Source organism: Festucalex cinctus, unplaced genomic scaffold (assembly GCF_051991245.1).
Source record: "Festucalex cinctus isolate MCC-2025b unplaced genomic scaffold, RoL_Fcin_1.0 HiC_scaffold_186, whole genome shotgun sequence".
Lineage (NCBI taxonomy): Eukaryota > Metazoa > Chordata > Actinopteri > Syngnathiformes > Syngnathidae > Festucalex > Festucalex cinctus.
Genome location: NW_027520433.1, coordinates 49,812 through 62,751, shown reverse-complemented (window position 1 = coordinate 62,751; position 12,940 = coordinate 49,812). Strand labels below are relative to the sequence as shown.

Genomic DNA, 12,940 nt, shown 5'->3' with positions numbered 1-12,940 from the left:
TGCTGTTCACCAAATTGCGTGCGAGGATGTTCGGGACGCCACATCAGACGCAACTTCTTCAGGCCTTTTCACACTGCACTTAGCCATCTTTCAGCTTTCATCCTGACTGACCCGTCACCCAGAAAAAAACAAGTGCAGTGTGAAAATGACTCGAAAAGTTTTGCAACAACTTCCTTGTCCAAAACTTTGGGGTGTCCGTTCCTAAAACTATGGAAGGGAAAAAAAACAAAACCAAGCACGTAAAATGGATGTGACGTGAAGCCACGCCCACTTCATATTTGAGCAAAATCTTCACCTGCGACCAATCCGAACTGCTGATGTGGCGCTTTGAATGATCATCATCTTCATCATCTTCATCATCATCCTCATCATGCAAACGATGTCGAGGTCGACGTCATCGTCGACTCCAACGTGACATTTGGGAGCGCGGCGGCCATTTTGCACCGAGCCCCGCCCCCCCGGAGGCCAGGTGGTGTTTGTCAGCGTGCCCCGCCCACCTGATAAGAAGGCGTGTCCTTTGTTCAGATGCGTGCGAGAAGGTCCGGGAAGAAAAACGCGACTTGGAACGCCAGCTGGCCGATCGCGAGCGGGAACTCGATGAGCTTCGACGACGCGACGGCGACGGCGACGGCGGCCAGGTGAGCGACGGCGGCCGCCATCTCGACTTCCCCGCTTTGCCTTTTTGTGGCTCGGTCGGCACGAAGCAAATTGTCGATTTGATTGACGAGCGAGGCCGTCGATAAGGACACGTTGACGTCAAAAGAAAAGCGATTTCCACAACATGTGCCGCGCTTTCCAAAAGGTTTTTTCCGTCCGGCTCGTCGCCGCTGAAGATTTTCGGCACGTCGGACGCAAACGCATGTGCAAATGATTTGCTTTCCCGCCTTTGGCGTCGTCTTCCCGCAGGCGGGCGGAGGGCGGAGCTTCCCGACGTCGCCGGCGGACGCGGAACTCGTCTTGGAGCTGGAGAAGGTTCGCCGGCTGCTGGCCGTGGAAAGTCGCATCAGCGGCGACCTCAAGGTCAGCGACCGACCGACCGACGTTGTTGGCGGTGGGCGGGGCTGCAGCGGCGGTGCTCAGCCCCGCCCACATCTTGTGTTGACGAAGGACACGATGGAGATGCAAACGGGAAAAAAAGAAGAAAGATTTTCGACTCTTTTGGAGCCTTTCAAAGGCACCACATGTCACCAAATGTCAGCGTGTTGCGCAATCGCGACACGTTTCCTCTCTTGCCATTTTCTGTCCTCGAGCGTTGTCAATTTTTTTTTTTAGTCTAAAATGTGCTTGCAAAGGGAAATGACGAGTCGACTTCACATTTGGATGAGCAGCAAAAAGTTTCGTTCATCGGACAATCGGCTTGTTTTGGTTTGCCGTCTTTCTTTGAAAATCGGCATTTCGGACAGAGCAGAATTGCAAGAATCGGAGCGGCCGCTTTCTCCGTTGCCAGCACATTTTCACATGTTGCCTGATCGAGCGCTTCTTGTCAATTTCTTTCCCCTGACGCCATCCAAAATCGTGTTTGTGCGTTTTGCCTTTTGCGAGCAATTGTCGCGAGCGTCAGTCGGTTATTTTGGCGCTCAGTGCGGCTCCGTTTTGCCGGTGAGAAGGAAAGCGCGAAATCTGCCGGCTCTTCATTTGACGTGTTTGCAGCTGGAGCTTGAAAGCGCGCGGAAGAAAATGGAGGCTGACGAAGGATTGCGCGCGCAGCAGCTGCAAGTTCAAGCGCAGACGTTGGCCGCCAAGGACGGCAAAATGCGCAAACTGGAAGGTAGGCGTCGTCGTCGCCGTCGCGGCGCCGCCTTGGCCTCACGTCCCGGTGGCCGCTCCACAGCTCGGCTGCGAGACGCCGCCTACGGCGCCGAGGACGCCGAGGACGCCGAGGACGCGGACCCTCTGAGTCCGCTTCTGGAGGAGGGCGAGAACCTGGTGGAAGTTGAGGTGGCGGGCGCCACCCTGTCGGCGGACGCCCTGGAGGTCCTGGGCGACCCGGCGCCGGCCACCTTCTGCACGTACGCCTTCTACCGCTTCCACTTGCACGCCACGCCGCTGGCGACCGGCCCGGCGCCGCGCTACGGCTTCACCTCGCGTTACGCCGTCAAGCTGGACCGGGACTTCCTGGCCTACGTGGGCCGGCGCCCGCTGCTGGTGGAGATGCATCAGGCGCTGGGACTGCGCTGGAAGACGGTGGCCTCGGCGCGGCTGGATCTGCGCCGCCTCCTGCGGGACGGGGACGCGGCCGGGACGCTGCCGCTGCTCGGTGAGTGCTTGCCGGCGCCGCCCGCCGCGAGTCACCGCCTTGTCGTTTGGCTTTCAGGAAACGGCGAAGGCGGCGAAGGCGGCGAAGGCGCCTCCTTCGGCTGGCTGGAGTATCGGCTCAAGCTGCGGCATCCCGTCGGTGAGACGGAGCGGCTGGCGGCGCCCGATGCCCGAGACCAGCAGGTAGAAAGTCGCCTTTCGAGCCGCAAATGCAAAAGTGGCCGCCGGCGAGAAAGCGATTGAAACGCGTCGCCAAGAAAGCGGGAGACGAAAACTCCCGTGAAACCAAAACCGCGTGCCGATGAAGCGATTCCACTCGTCTGCCAGCATCGTATGAAATGAGGATGCGCCGCAAATGAGATCAATTTCGTTTGTTTGCCATTTTCAAAACGGCCCATTTGAAAAACGGGCCTGACGCGGCTTTGCCGAAAGAAAATGGACTCTTCTTCCGGTTTTGGGAGCGAGTACACGAATGCTGGACGAATCAAAACGTCGTGACAATCGTTGCAAACAATCGTTACGAAGATCAAGTTAAAGCTGGAATGTTCGTTTGTCTCGACAGTTTGTCAAACGTTAAAAAATGTTGCTTGGCTTTATTTCACTCAAATCATCATCGACCGCAATGGCTGCAAAATCATTTTTCTTTTTGTTGGCCCCAGCCCAAATTAATTGTCAATTTTCAAGCAGCTGCTGCATCCAACAATCCATTTGAGCGGAGCTTCGTTGCCGCCCTTTGTGGCCTCGATTCCGCCGATTGGGGCGGCCGGCGTGCTCGGAAGTGCCGGCGGCTGACTGTGAAAGCCGCTTGTGCTTCCAGGCGGAGTCGGAGGCGGAGCTTCTGGTGGAAGTGCGCGGCTGCGGCGGCCTGCGTTCCAGATGCTCGGCGCTTCCCAGTCCCTACGTGGTCTACAAGTTGTTCGGCTTCCCCGACCACCCCACCGCCACCGTGCACGACTGCCGCCAGCCCAGCTTCGCCGACGTCCGGACCTTCCGGATGGCCGCCGACGACGACGAGCTCCGGCGCTACCTGGCCTCGCGGGCGCTCGCCTTGTACGTCTTTGACGAAAAGGAGCCGCAGGCCGACCGCTATTTGGGCAAAGCCGCCGTCCCGCTGGCGCCGCTGCTGCGCGGCCGGCGGATCGCAGGTGAGCCTTCTTCAGGTGCGCGGCCGCGGCCGGATTCGGCTTCAGCCGCAAATGCAGCGCAACGCTTTTGCTTCCAAGGCACCTTTGACCTCCACGACTCCAGCGGGTGCCACGTCGGCCATATTGACGTCTCCCTCGAGTGGAAGTCGCCCTTCCTCCACAGCGGCAAAGCTCCGTCGCCGCCGTCGCAGCCTTTGGAGGCCGCGCCGGGCCGCGCCTTGTCCGAAAGCCACGCCGAGCCCTCCGAGTTCGCCGGCGGCGGCGTACGGGAGACGCCGGCGCCGGCCCCGACGCCCGCCATGAAGCTCGCCGGCAGCAGTGACGGCGGACGGGAGGCGGCGACGGCGCCGACGTCCGCCAAGAAGCTCGCGGGCAAAGACGAGCAGGTTGCCAAAAAAGTCACCTTCCGAGAAGCCCCGCCCCCTGGTCCGCAGGTGAGCGCAAGCGCAGCAAACAGGCGGTCTGGTGGGCGGGGCCTCCTCATCAACTTCCTGTTTGCAGGTGGCGCCCGGCAAGCCGCTGCAGCCCGTGCAAGAAGAAGAAGAAGATGATGACGACGACGAAGAGTCTTTGATCTCTGAAGGTCAGCTCCTCATACCGCACCCGCCGTTGACCTCTGACCTCGCAGAGCCTGAACGCCGCCTTCCTCCTGGTGAGCATGACCTCGTGACCTTCCGGGCCCCTCATCACGACTTGCGTGTTCCGTGGCCGAGCGGCCAATGGAAAGATTTGCGTTGCCACGCCCCCAAAAACCACAATTGGGTTTCGGCATGCGCCGATCTTTCTTTCATCGTCTTGACAAGATTTTGCAGCCGTTGTGGCCAAAACGCGTCACACTGACTGCGGAACGGACGTGGTGCGGTTTCTGCCCGGAATCGGCACCGACTGCAAGTCACACGATTGTGTTGCGTGTCCGGAAACGTGTTTTGGAAAGGTTTTATTTTGAAATCTACCTTGACTTCCTGTCCGGCTGGCGTCATTTCTTCAGCTTGATGAAAATCCGCCCAAAAATTGTAGAAAGTTACAAAACAAAAAGCAAGATATCAAATCCGTATCGATTGATTTGTCGTCAAGCGAATGTGAAGTGAGCAAATGTTGCGTTGACGTGTCCTCGCCAGCAGGTGGCGGCGGCGCGTTGGAGTCGGCGTCCGGACGCCACGCCGGCGCCTCCTCGACATCCGACAGCGACGACGACATCCTCCGCCGACGGGCCTCGCAGGTCGGCGCCGTCCAAGGTGGAGGGCGTGGGGGCGGAGCCAGGCCAGTCACGTGTGCGCGTGTGCGTGCGTGCGTTCAGGGCTCGCAGCGAGTGCGCGTGGAGGTGACGTGGCTCAGCCTGGAGGCGGAGTCTCGCTTGCGCGCAGACGGCAACGTGGTGCGACTCTTCGTGGAGTTCAACTTCCTCGACATGGCCACCGAGGAAACGCCCGTCTCGCTGCCAAAACCGCCGCCGGGCAGCAGCCTCGCCTTCAACTTCAGCAGAGGTTTTCATTTTCATTTTCATTTTCATTTTCATTTTCATTTTCATCCGCTCGTCGCACGTTTTGGAGCATCACGAGGATTTGAACAAAAACACAAAAAGCAAAGTCAAGCCAAGTGCAATTGTGCAAATTGGAGCAAAATTGTCATCAAGCGGTCGTCACGGCGACGGCCCGATTGATTTCTTGCTTTTCTTCATCATTCTTCATCTCGTCGTCACGGCAAATCTGTGGAACGCGCAAATCCATCGACGTCGTCGAGCGGTTTCGATCCATCGGCTGACGCGTCTCATTGACCTTTGTGATTGGTTGTCAGTCATCGCGGTGGACGCGGCCGGCGCCGCCGCCAGACGCCAACTCCTGAAGGACGTCCTGCGAGGACGAAAGCCCGACATGGAGAGGTGAGTCCGGACGTCGGCCTTTTCGACGCTCCGCCCACCCGCCACTCGCCGTCCTCCTTGTTGCCGGGCAGGATTCGTTTCACGGTGGTGAGCGAGCCGCCGGAGGAGGAGGAGCAAGAGCGCGAGTGCGAGGACGTGGGCGTGGCCTTCCTCAACATTCCCCACCTGTTGACGCAAACGGATGACGTCGTCCGCGTGGACCTCCCAGGTGGGACCGCCTGCTTTTCTTCTTCTTCCTTCACCTCCGTCCGTCCGTCTGTCCCGCATTTGCGCCCCTCAATGTTTTGGGTGAAAGCGGAAGCTCAAACACGCCAACCCGGCGGGCAGCTTGCTGACGCTGACGCCAAACGTGCGTTGCAGTTGTGGACGTGGAGGACGCCGCGTCGCGACTGGGCAGCCTCGCCGTTGCATTTGAAGGAGTGCGGACGCTGCGCGCCATCTTGGACGAGCGCGACGACGGCCGGCCCGGCGCGCTGCCGCCGCCGTGACGTCGCATCCTGTCGCGTGACAGCAAGATCCGAGATCCTGGTGCAGGTCTTGGACTCATGTTGGAACAATTGCACTTTTTGCTTGACTCATGATTTTATGTCAAATAAAAACATCTTTTCTATGTTTCTGGCCACGACCTTTTGTATTTGCATACACACACACACATAAGACTCCGCCTCCATCTTATTGGGTGGCTCCCTGTCACCTCCAGCTGACGATGAAGCCGCTGATGAAGATTGTCTGGCAGCTGAGGAAGACTCCCGACAGCAACAGCAGGTAAAAAGTTTGCTCGCACATCAAGCGTGCGCGCGTGCGAGTAATCTGACACGTGAGTTTGCGTCTTGTTTGCGGCGTGTCGAATTGTTTGTGCTTGTTGACGCTTGTCACTTCGGACCTGCGTTTGAAAATGGCTTTCCAGCAAAATATTTTTGCCAATTATGGTTCGGATTATTTTTGTTGGCACTTTCAGCAGTAAATTGACGGACGAGCGTTTTTTGTTTTGGATCCGTCATGTCCACTTGATGTGGCCTCGATGACACGGAGGACTGTACTTGTGTCCTCGTGAAAAGCTTTGAAAGGGTTTGTGGCTCGTCCGGCCCGCTGCTGGAGGGACTCGGTAACACTGCGCGGCTTGATTTGGACTTTGCAGACCCGAGCAGACCTGCAGGTGGTCCTCAAGCGGTCCGCGATGAGCGCCGACGAGGACGCGCGCTGGCTGGAGTGGGTGACCAAGCAGTTCGAGAGCATCGCCGGCGACGACAAAGAGATCGACCTGGACGAGTTCAAGACGGCTCTCAAGGTCAAAGAGGTCGGTCCGCTCGCTCGCTCGCTCGCCGTCCGAGGGCGTCACGTGACCCCGCCCGCCGTCCTCCGCTCTTCCTCCCTTTGCCTTGCCAGTCTTTCTTCGCCGAGCGCTTCTTTGCGCTCTTCGACTCGGACGGGAGCGGTTCCATCAGCCTGGACGAGCTGCTGGAGGCGCTCGACCTTCTCATCCACGGCGGCGAGACGGACAAGCTGCGCTTCCTCTTCCGGGTGTACGACGTGGACGGTGATGCATTCCATTTCCCCTATTTGAAAGATGCCGAGCGTGTCGTTCCTGACTGCCGTCTGCCGGGTCAGCTCATTGATGTGCTCCAGATTTGGCCGCTCCCACAGGAAGCGGTTCTATCGATCCGGATGAGCTGCGCACGGTGCTGAAGTCATGCCTGCGCGAGAGCGCCATCTCTCTGCCGGAGGAGAAACTGGACGACCTGACGTTGGCGCTGTTCGAGTCGGCCGACAAAGACAGCAGCGGCGCCATCACCTTCGAGGAGCTCAAAGCCGAGCTGGAAGACTTTCCCGAGGTGATGGAGAACCTGACCATCAGGTGGGTGCGGCCTCGCGGCCTCGCGGCCCCGTCCGGGCCCGGCCACTCCGCCGTCTTTGTGCCTCCTTCCTCAGCGCCGCAAACTGGCTCAAGCCTCCGGAGGCGGAGCGGAAGCAGCGGCAGACTCCCCGCTACCTGACGCCGACCTACTGGCAAAACAACAGTCGCAAGCTCCTGTTCCTGTGCGGGTACGCTTGCCTCAGCCTGGCGCTCTTCGTGGGCGCCGTCCTGCAGCATCGGCGCGGCAGCGCCTGCTACATGCTGGCCAAAGGATGCGGGCAGTGCCTCAATTTCAACTGCACCTTGGTCACGGTAACAGCCAATTGCGCGCCATCGTGTCCGGCGTGTGCCACCGTGCGCGGGCACGTCCGTCTGCCCCGTCGTTGACTGACGACCTCGTTTTAGGACGCCAAGCTTGGAAAAACTCCTGGCCCCGATGGTCCGCCGCTTGGAAGGGAATTTTATTCCAGGCTTGGCGTCATAAAGCGTTTGGCGGAAATGCGGGCTCTGCTGATGTGCGTGCATGCGTGCGTGTGCTCCTCCGAGGTCCTGATGCTGCGCCGCTGTCTCACATGGTTGCGGGCCACCTGGGTGGTCCGGGTTTTGCCGCTGGACCAGAACATTCTGCTACATCAGATTGTGGGCTACGCCATCCTCGGATACACGCTTGTGCACACGGCCGCGCACGTCCTCAATTTCGGTACGCTCGTCGAGGCGGACTTCCTGGAAACAACCCCCGACTGGTCCAACGACTGCTCGTGCGTGTTTGTCTTCCAGTCCAGCTGGCGGAGCGCAGCGGCTTCAGCGTTTGGGAGTACCTGCTGACCACGCGGCCCGGCATCGGCTGGGTGAAGGGCACGGCGTCGGTGACGGGCGTGGTTCTGCAGGTGCTCATCTGCCTCATGGGGCTCTGCTCCAGCACCTTCGTACGACGCGGCGGCCATTTTGAAGTAAGAGGCTTCCACGCAGCAACATCATACAGACACCGCACCAGGACATGCGCCGATTCGCTCCAAAAATGACATTCTGAAAAGAAATGAAAGATCATCTGCAAAAAACACCTTCCAAATAAATGTTTATCAGCTCATTAGCAAGCTCCACGGAGGCCTGATAATGATCCTGATCAATCATTTGAATCGGGTGTGTTGGGGGAGGGACACATTTCAAACTAGTGATAAATCCCCCACGACCGGATTTGGACCACATGCTAAAAACAGAACTGTACAAAGAACTAAAGTCATGTCGTACTTTGACAGTGTCCAATTTGTTTTGAGTGCCTGCCACTGAAGTCGCCCAGTCATATGCTCCGCCCCTTAACCTGGCAGGTGTTCTACTGGTCTCACTTGTCCTACGTGTGGGTGTGGTCACTGCTCATGGTCCACTGCGCCAACTTTTGGAAGTGGTTTGTTGTTCCGGGTCTGCTCTTCTTGCTGGAGAAGATCATCGGGATCGCCGTGTCCCGGATGGGCGGTCTCTACATCGTGGAGGTCAACCTGCTGCCGTCCAAGGTGGCCGACCGACCGACCGACCGGCGGGCGCCATCGCCAGCCGCTCCATTACGTCCGCCGTGGCCTCCCGCTACGGCCGCGCGGTGACGAGCCGCTTCAACAAGTCTCGAGTCTTCAACAGGTGACTCATCTGGTCATCAAGCGTCCGCAGTTCTTCCAGTTCAAGCCGGGAGATTACGTGTACATCAACATTCCGGCCATCGCCAAGTACGAGTGGCACCCCTTCACCATCAGCAGCGCTCCGGAGCAATCCGGTGCCACCTCCGTTCGGCATCTCCTTCCCCCGTGGTGCGGCGCTCCGGCTAACCTTCGCCCTTGTGTGTGCGTGTGCGCAGACAGCCTGTGGCTGCACATCCGTTCCATGGGCCAGTGGACCAACCGCCTGTACGAGTACTTCCGCCAGCCGCCGAGTCCCAGGAGGCTGGCGGCGAGCCTGCGGAGCGGACGGCTGAGCGAGACTCGGGTGGGAAAGGCGTCACCGAGACGTCTGCGTCTGCGTCCCTTCTTCAGGGTTGGGGCGTCGAGCTCGCACCAACAGCAGCCTCGATTTACAAAAGAACAACAAAGTCATCCGCTGCTGCGGAAACAAAAAGTGCTCCTCGTAACTAAGTAACAAGTTAGCCAAACAAACAAACGAGAGAGAACAGAAAAGAAGTGTTCTTTATTCCAAATTAAAAAAAAAAAAAATGAAAAAGGAGCCCCTCGTTAATTAGTGGATTGTCATTGGCAAGCGCGCCACCGTTTGTGCTCAGGCCAAAGCAATCAAGTTCGGAGTTGATTCGGGTTCTAACTTGATTGCTTTGGCAGTAAAGAGAAAAGAAAGCGTGGCCGACGACATCGTTGCATGCGCCCGCAGGCGGACTCGTCCGGCTCGGCGCACGCTAACGCCGCCGTGGCGTCCAACCAGGACAACGCGGTGGAGCTGACCATGTACCGACACAACGGCTCCCGGGCGGCTGCCACCCCGCCGCTTCCTCCAGACCAGGCGGGGCCCGCCGAGAGGGGCGAGGCCCCGCCCCTGAGAGAAGTCGATCACGTGAGTTTCCGCAAGCGATCGCTTCGCATCACCCGCTGACGCAAGTTGCTGTGCTTGAAGGTTTCTGGCAAATTTGGCGAGAATCACCGCTTCTGCAACATCAAGGTGAGCAAACGCTGGCTGGCTGGCCGGCAGGCAGCGCTTTGACGCGGCGGTCACGTGAGCTCCCGCACGCCGCAGTGTTACGTGGACGGACCCTACGGAACCCCCACCAGACAGATCTTTGCGTCCGAGCACGCCGTTCTGATCGGGGCGGGCATCGGCATCACGCCCTTCGCCTCCATCCTGCAAAGCATCATGTACAGGTGCCTTCCGCTAGCCGCCACGCCCGGCCGACGCCCACATCCTTCACGTCAGGCCGTGCGCTTGTGTGCCCACCAGGTACCGCCGCAGGAAGCAGAATTGTCCCAACTGCAACTACTCGTGGTGCGAGAACATTAAGGATAGCGAAATGAAGCTCCGCAAAGTAAGTCCGTCTCGAAATTTCGTCCGGGTCGCCGAAATTGGCAAAAGGTGACCCGACAGCGCTTGTTGATTGAAAGCTGTGCCAAGGGGTTTTCAAGCGTTTTGAACCATCAACACCCTCGCGACAAAATCCATCACTTGGATTCTGACCTCACTGATATCAAGTTGAACACTTGAAAGGTTCGAGTCTTGCATCTCGCTGTGGCATTTGATACGGTAGATCGTACTCTACTGTTGAACTGGTTGGAAACCTGGGTAGGACTAAATGGGGGGAAAAAATCCAAAAATGGTTCAGGTCTGACTTGGAGCAAAAGGCTTGATTTGTGAGACCATTGGAAGTTTTGAATCCGATCGAATGGCCATGACGAAGTGGCGTCCGTCAAGGTTGAGTTCTTGGAGCCCTTTCATCCATCCTGTTTGCTATCATTGTTCGAAAGCTTCACGACTCGAATGTTGGTCGTCGAGACAAAATACAGTATACACGGTTATATGCACATTGATATTGATAAACCATATTTACCATTTCATATGTTCCGTGGATGAAATGGTGCGATCGGGATTCTGTGAGCGGCATGCAAAGCTCGTCACCGGCTCTCGTTTATTTGGCCGCATCTCCGAGCCAACGGCTGGCCGTCCTCAACCGGCTGGCGTCGCAAGCCTTCTGCCGCCATCCCCGAGGGGGGAGGGAAGCGCCACCGTCGAGCCGGCGAGGATCCGGGCTGGGGCTGGAGACATCTCATTCCCGGCGTCACTTCATTGCGTGCGCTCTCAAAACGTATGACCTCAAGCTCGACCTGTTCGACCAGTGAAATGTATAAATATGTATTGTCGGTATGACGGTATGACGGTGCCGGTAGTCAGCTCTTGTCTGTCTCACTGGCTTTGAAACCAGGAAATGGACGTGTGCATGTCGGCCAATCAGAAGACGGTGATGTCACGGCCCCGGTCAGCCTGTGTTTTAGAACAACCGCCTCGGAGGGCTCCAGATGACCGAGTGGTACCGTTACTGGCCTTCGGTGCAGGTGGCGAGGGTTCGCTTCCCCGCCCGGGAGACCATGTTTGTACGCGTGCGTGATTGTGTGGGGTGAAAAAAATACAAATAAAAAGAACTGCTTCCGAGGAGGTTCTGAAAAGCGGTTCCAGCGCTTGTAACAAAAAAAAAAATCTAATGGCAACGCGACCACTCAAGGCCAAGTGAGTCCATTTCGCTGACTATCGGGTACAGAGGTAAAGACTTGGGTGCAGATGTTGGCCCTTTAAACAGAGTCCCGCCCACACAGGTTTGTGCTGGTCTTTCAGGTTGACTTCATCTGGATCAACCGCGACCAGAAGTCCTTCGAATGGTTTGTCAGCCTCCTGACCAAGTTGGAGATGGACCAGGCCGACGGGGAGCCCGAAGGTGACGCCCGGCTGCGGGTGCGGCACCGACGGCGTGTGTGACCTCAATGGCGTCTCCTGTCCTAGGTCGCTTCCTGGAGATGCACATGTACATGACGTCCGCCCTGTGCAAGAACGACATGAAGGCCATCGGCCTGCAGATGGCGCTGGACCTACTGGCCAAGAAGGAGAAGCGAGACTCCATCACAGGCCTGAGGACCAGAACGCAGCCCGGACGACCCGAGTGGGCCAAGGTGAGAACGAGAAGCCGTCAAGCGCCAACGTCGCCGCTCAGCCAAATATCAGCCTGCGCTAAAAATGGGCGGAGCTGGCGAATGCTCATTTCCACTGGCTCCTTTGTTGAAATCATTCAAATCGACATGATGTCGTGTGGTCACGCTACAACGTTGTGTGTGTTCGTTGTGTTGTGTCGTGTCGTGTCGTGTCGTGTCGTGGTCGTGGTCAGGTGTTCCAGAAAGTTTCGGAGGAGAACAAAGGAAAAGTTCACGTCTTCTACTGCGGTTCTCCAGCGTTGGCCAAAGTCATCAAAGCTCAGTGCGAACACTTTGGCTTCAACTTCTACAAGGAAAACTTCTGAAGTCAAACGTTTCCATCTCGAAGTTCTTTGTACTTGCGTGGCAGACGAGGGCGGACGGCAGCACATCAAGCGCATCTTTACAACCGCCAACGGACTTGACTGCTTTTAACACTGAAAGATGTACTGCACTCGAATAGATTGTGTTATGTAAAGCTTGACCGCCACCATTGTGGGGATGAGCTTTTTGGATCATAGATAACGTTTTGCATCCAACTTCAATAGGGCACTTTTGTTTTTCTGCTTTGGCCGTGCGGTCTGACTGAAGCCGCGTCCGGCCCTCGCCGACGCGTGTGGCACGCAATTATCAAAAGGTGTCGTTGTGACGATCCCACACAACTCTGCCCTCCATGCAGCCTCAATGAAAGCAAGCTAGCGTTAGCACTGCCAACAAGCCAACGTTAGCTAGCCACAGCTGATGCGTAGCGCTGCTAACATGACTCATTTGGAATCGTTTTCTAGCGGTGGTGGCAAAATCCCGTCCTCAAGGGCCCGAGTCCTGCATTTTTTCCACCTTTCCCACCTTCCACACAGCTGATTCATATTTAAGCTCATCAGCAAGCTTTGCAGGAGCCTGATGACGATCCTGGAATCAGGTGTGTTGGAGTCGAGAAACCTGGAAAACATGCAGGACTCGGGCCCTCGACCAGATCTTGACACCTGTTTCATACATGAGACTACATTTTGAGTTTTTGTTTTCTTTGCAATGTGCTATAGTAGGAATTCTTCATTTTTAATGTCAACAGTTGTAATCATGGCAGTTGCTAAATACACCAAAATGCTTTTGGTGAATCATTGGTGTCCATTTTGTGAGAAAATTTTGT

General features: G+C 57.1%; 2 protein-coding genes across 7 annotated transcripts; both read left to right on the top strand.

Annotated features, from left to right (window-relative positions):
• Window positions 1-344: 344 nt before the first annotated feature.
• Window positions 345-5,894, top strand: LOC144011529 (protein fantom-like; the record flags this gene model as incomplete). Its single annotated transcript, XM_077511649.1, has 11 exons — window positions 345-638; window positions 907-1,020; window positions 1,651-1,768; window positions 1,832-2,439; window positions 3,074-3,835; window positions 3,903-4,053; window positions 4,520-4,620; window positions 4,699-4,885; window positions 5,196-5,280; window positions 5,352-5,488; window positions 5,641-5,894. Coding segments are annotated over 11 exons (2,685 nt in total), but the record flags the coding sequence as incomplete, so codon positions are not given.
• LOC144011534 (NADPH oxidase 5-like) lies at window positions 5,793-12,908 on the top strand. Of its 6 annotated transcripts, none has more exons than XM_077511670.1 (18): window positions 5,793-5,814; window positions 5,939-6,045; window positions 6,419-6,577; window positions 6,667-6,817; window positions 6,925-7,135; window positions 7,210-7,447; window positions 7,682-7,835; window positions 7,913-8,085; window positions 8,461-8,643; window positions 8,765-8,897; window positions 8,979-9,106; window positions 9,500-9,679; window positions 9,740-9,784; window positions 9,860-9,984; window positions 10,061-10,145; window positions 11,444-11,543; window positions 11,609-11,775; window positions 11,988-12,908. In XM_077511670.1, the coding sequence occupies exons 3-18, from the start codon at window positions 6,458-6,460 to the stop codon at window positions 12,117-12,119; spliced, it is 2,325 nt and encodes a 774-aa protein (XP_077367796.1). In that variant the 5' UTR covers window positions 5,793-5,814; window positions 5,939-6,045; window positions 6,419-6,457; the 3' UTR covers window positions 12,120-12,908. The 6 variants fall into 6 exon arrangements, with proteins under 6 accessions (XP_077367796.1, XP_077367795.1, XP_077367793.1 ...); XM_077511669.1 differs by having other exon boundaries at window positions 7,541-7,835; window positions 8,979-9,154; XM_077511667.1 differs by lacking the exon at window positions 5,793-5,814 and having other exon boundaries at window positions 5,952-6,045; window positions 8,979-9,154.
• Window positions 12,909-12,940: the final 32 nt, after the last annotated feature.

Bases quoted from the DNA above. Each gene is read 5' to 3' on its own strand.
- LOC144011534 (XM_077511669.1), top strand. From the start codon at position 6,458: ATGAGCGCCGACGAGGACGCGCGCTGGCTGGAGTGGGTGACCAAGCAG. The intron at 8,644-8,764 runs GTGGCCGACCGA...AGTCTTCAACAG, and splicing joins TCAACCTGCTGCCGTCCAAG to GTGACTCATCTGGTCATCAA. The intron at 11,544-11,608 runs GTGACGCCCGGC...CTCCTGTCCTAG, and splicing joins GGCCGACGGGGAGCCCGAAG to GTCGCTTCCTGGAGATGCAC.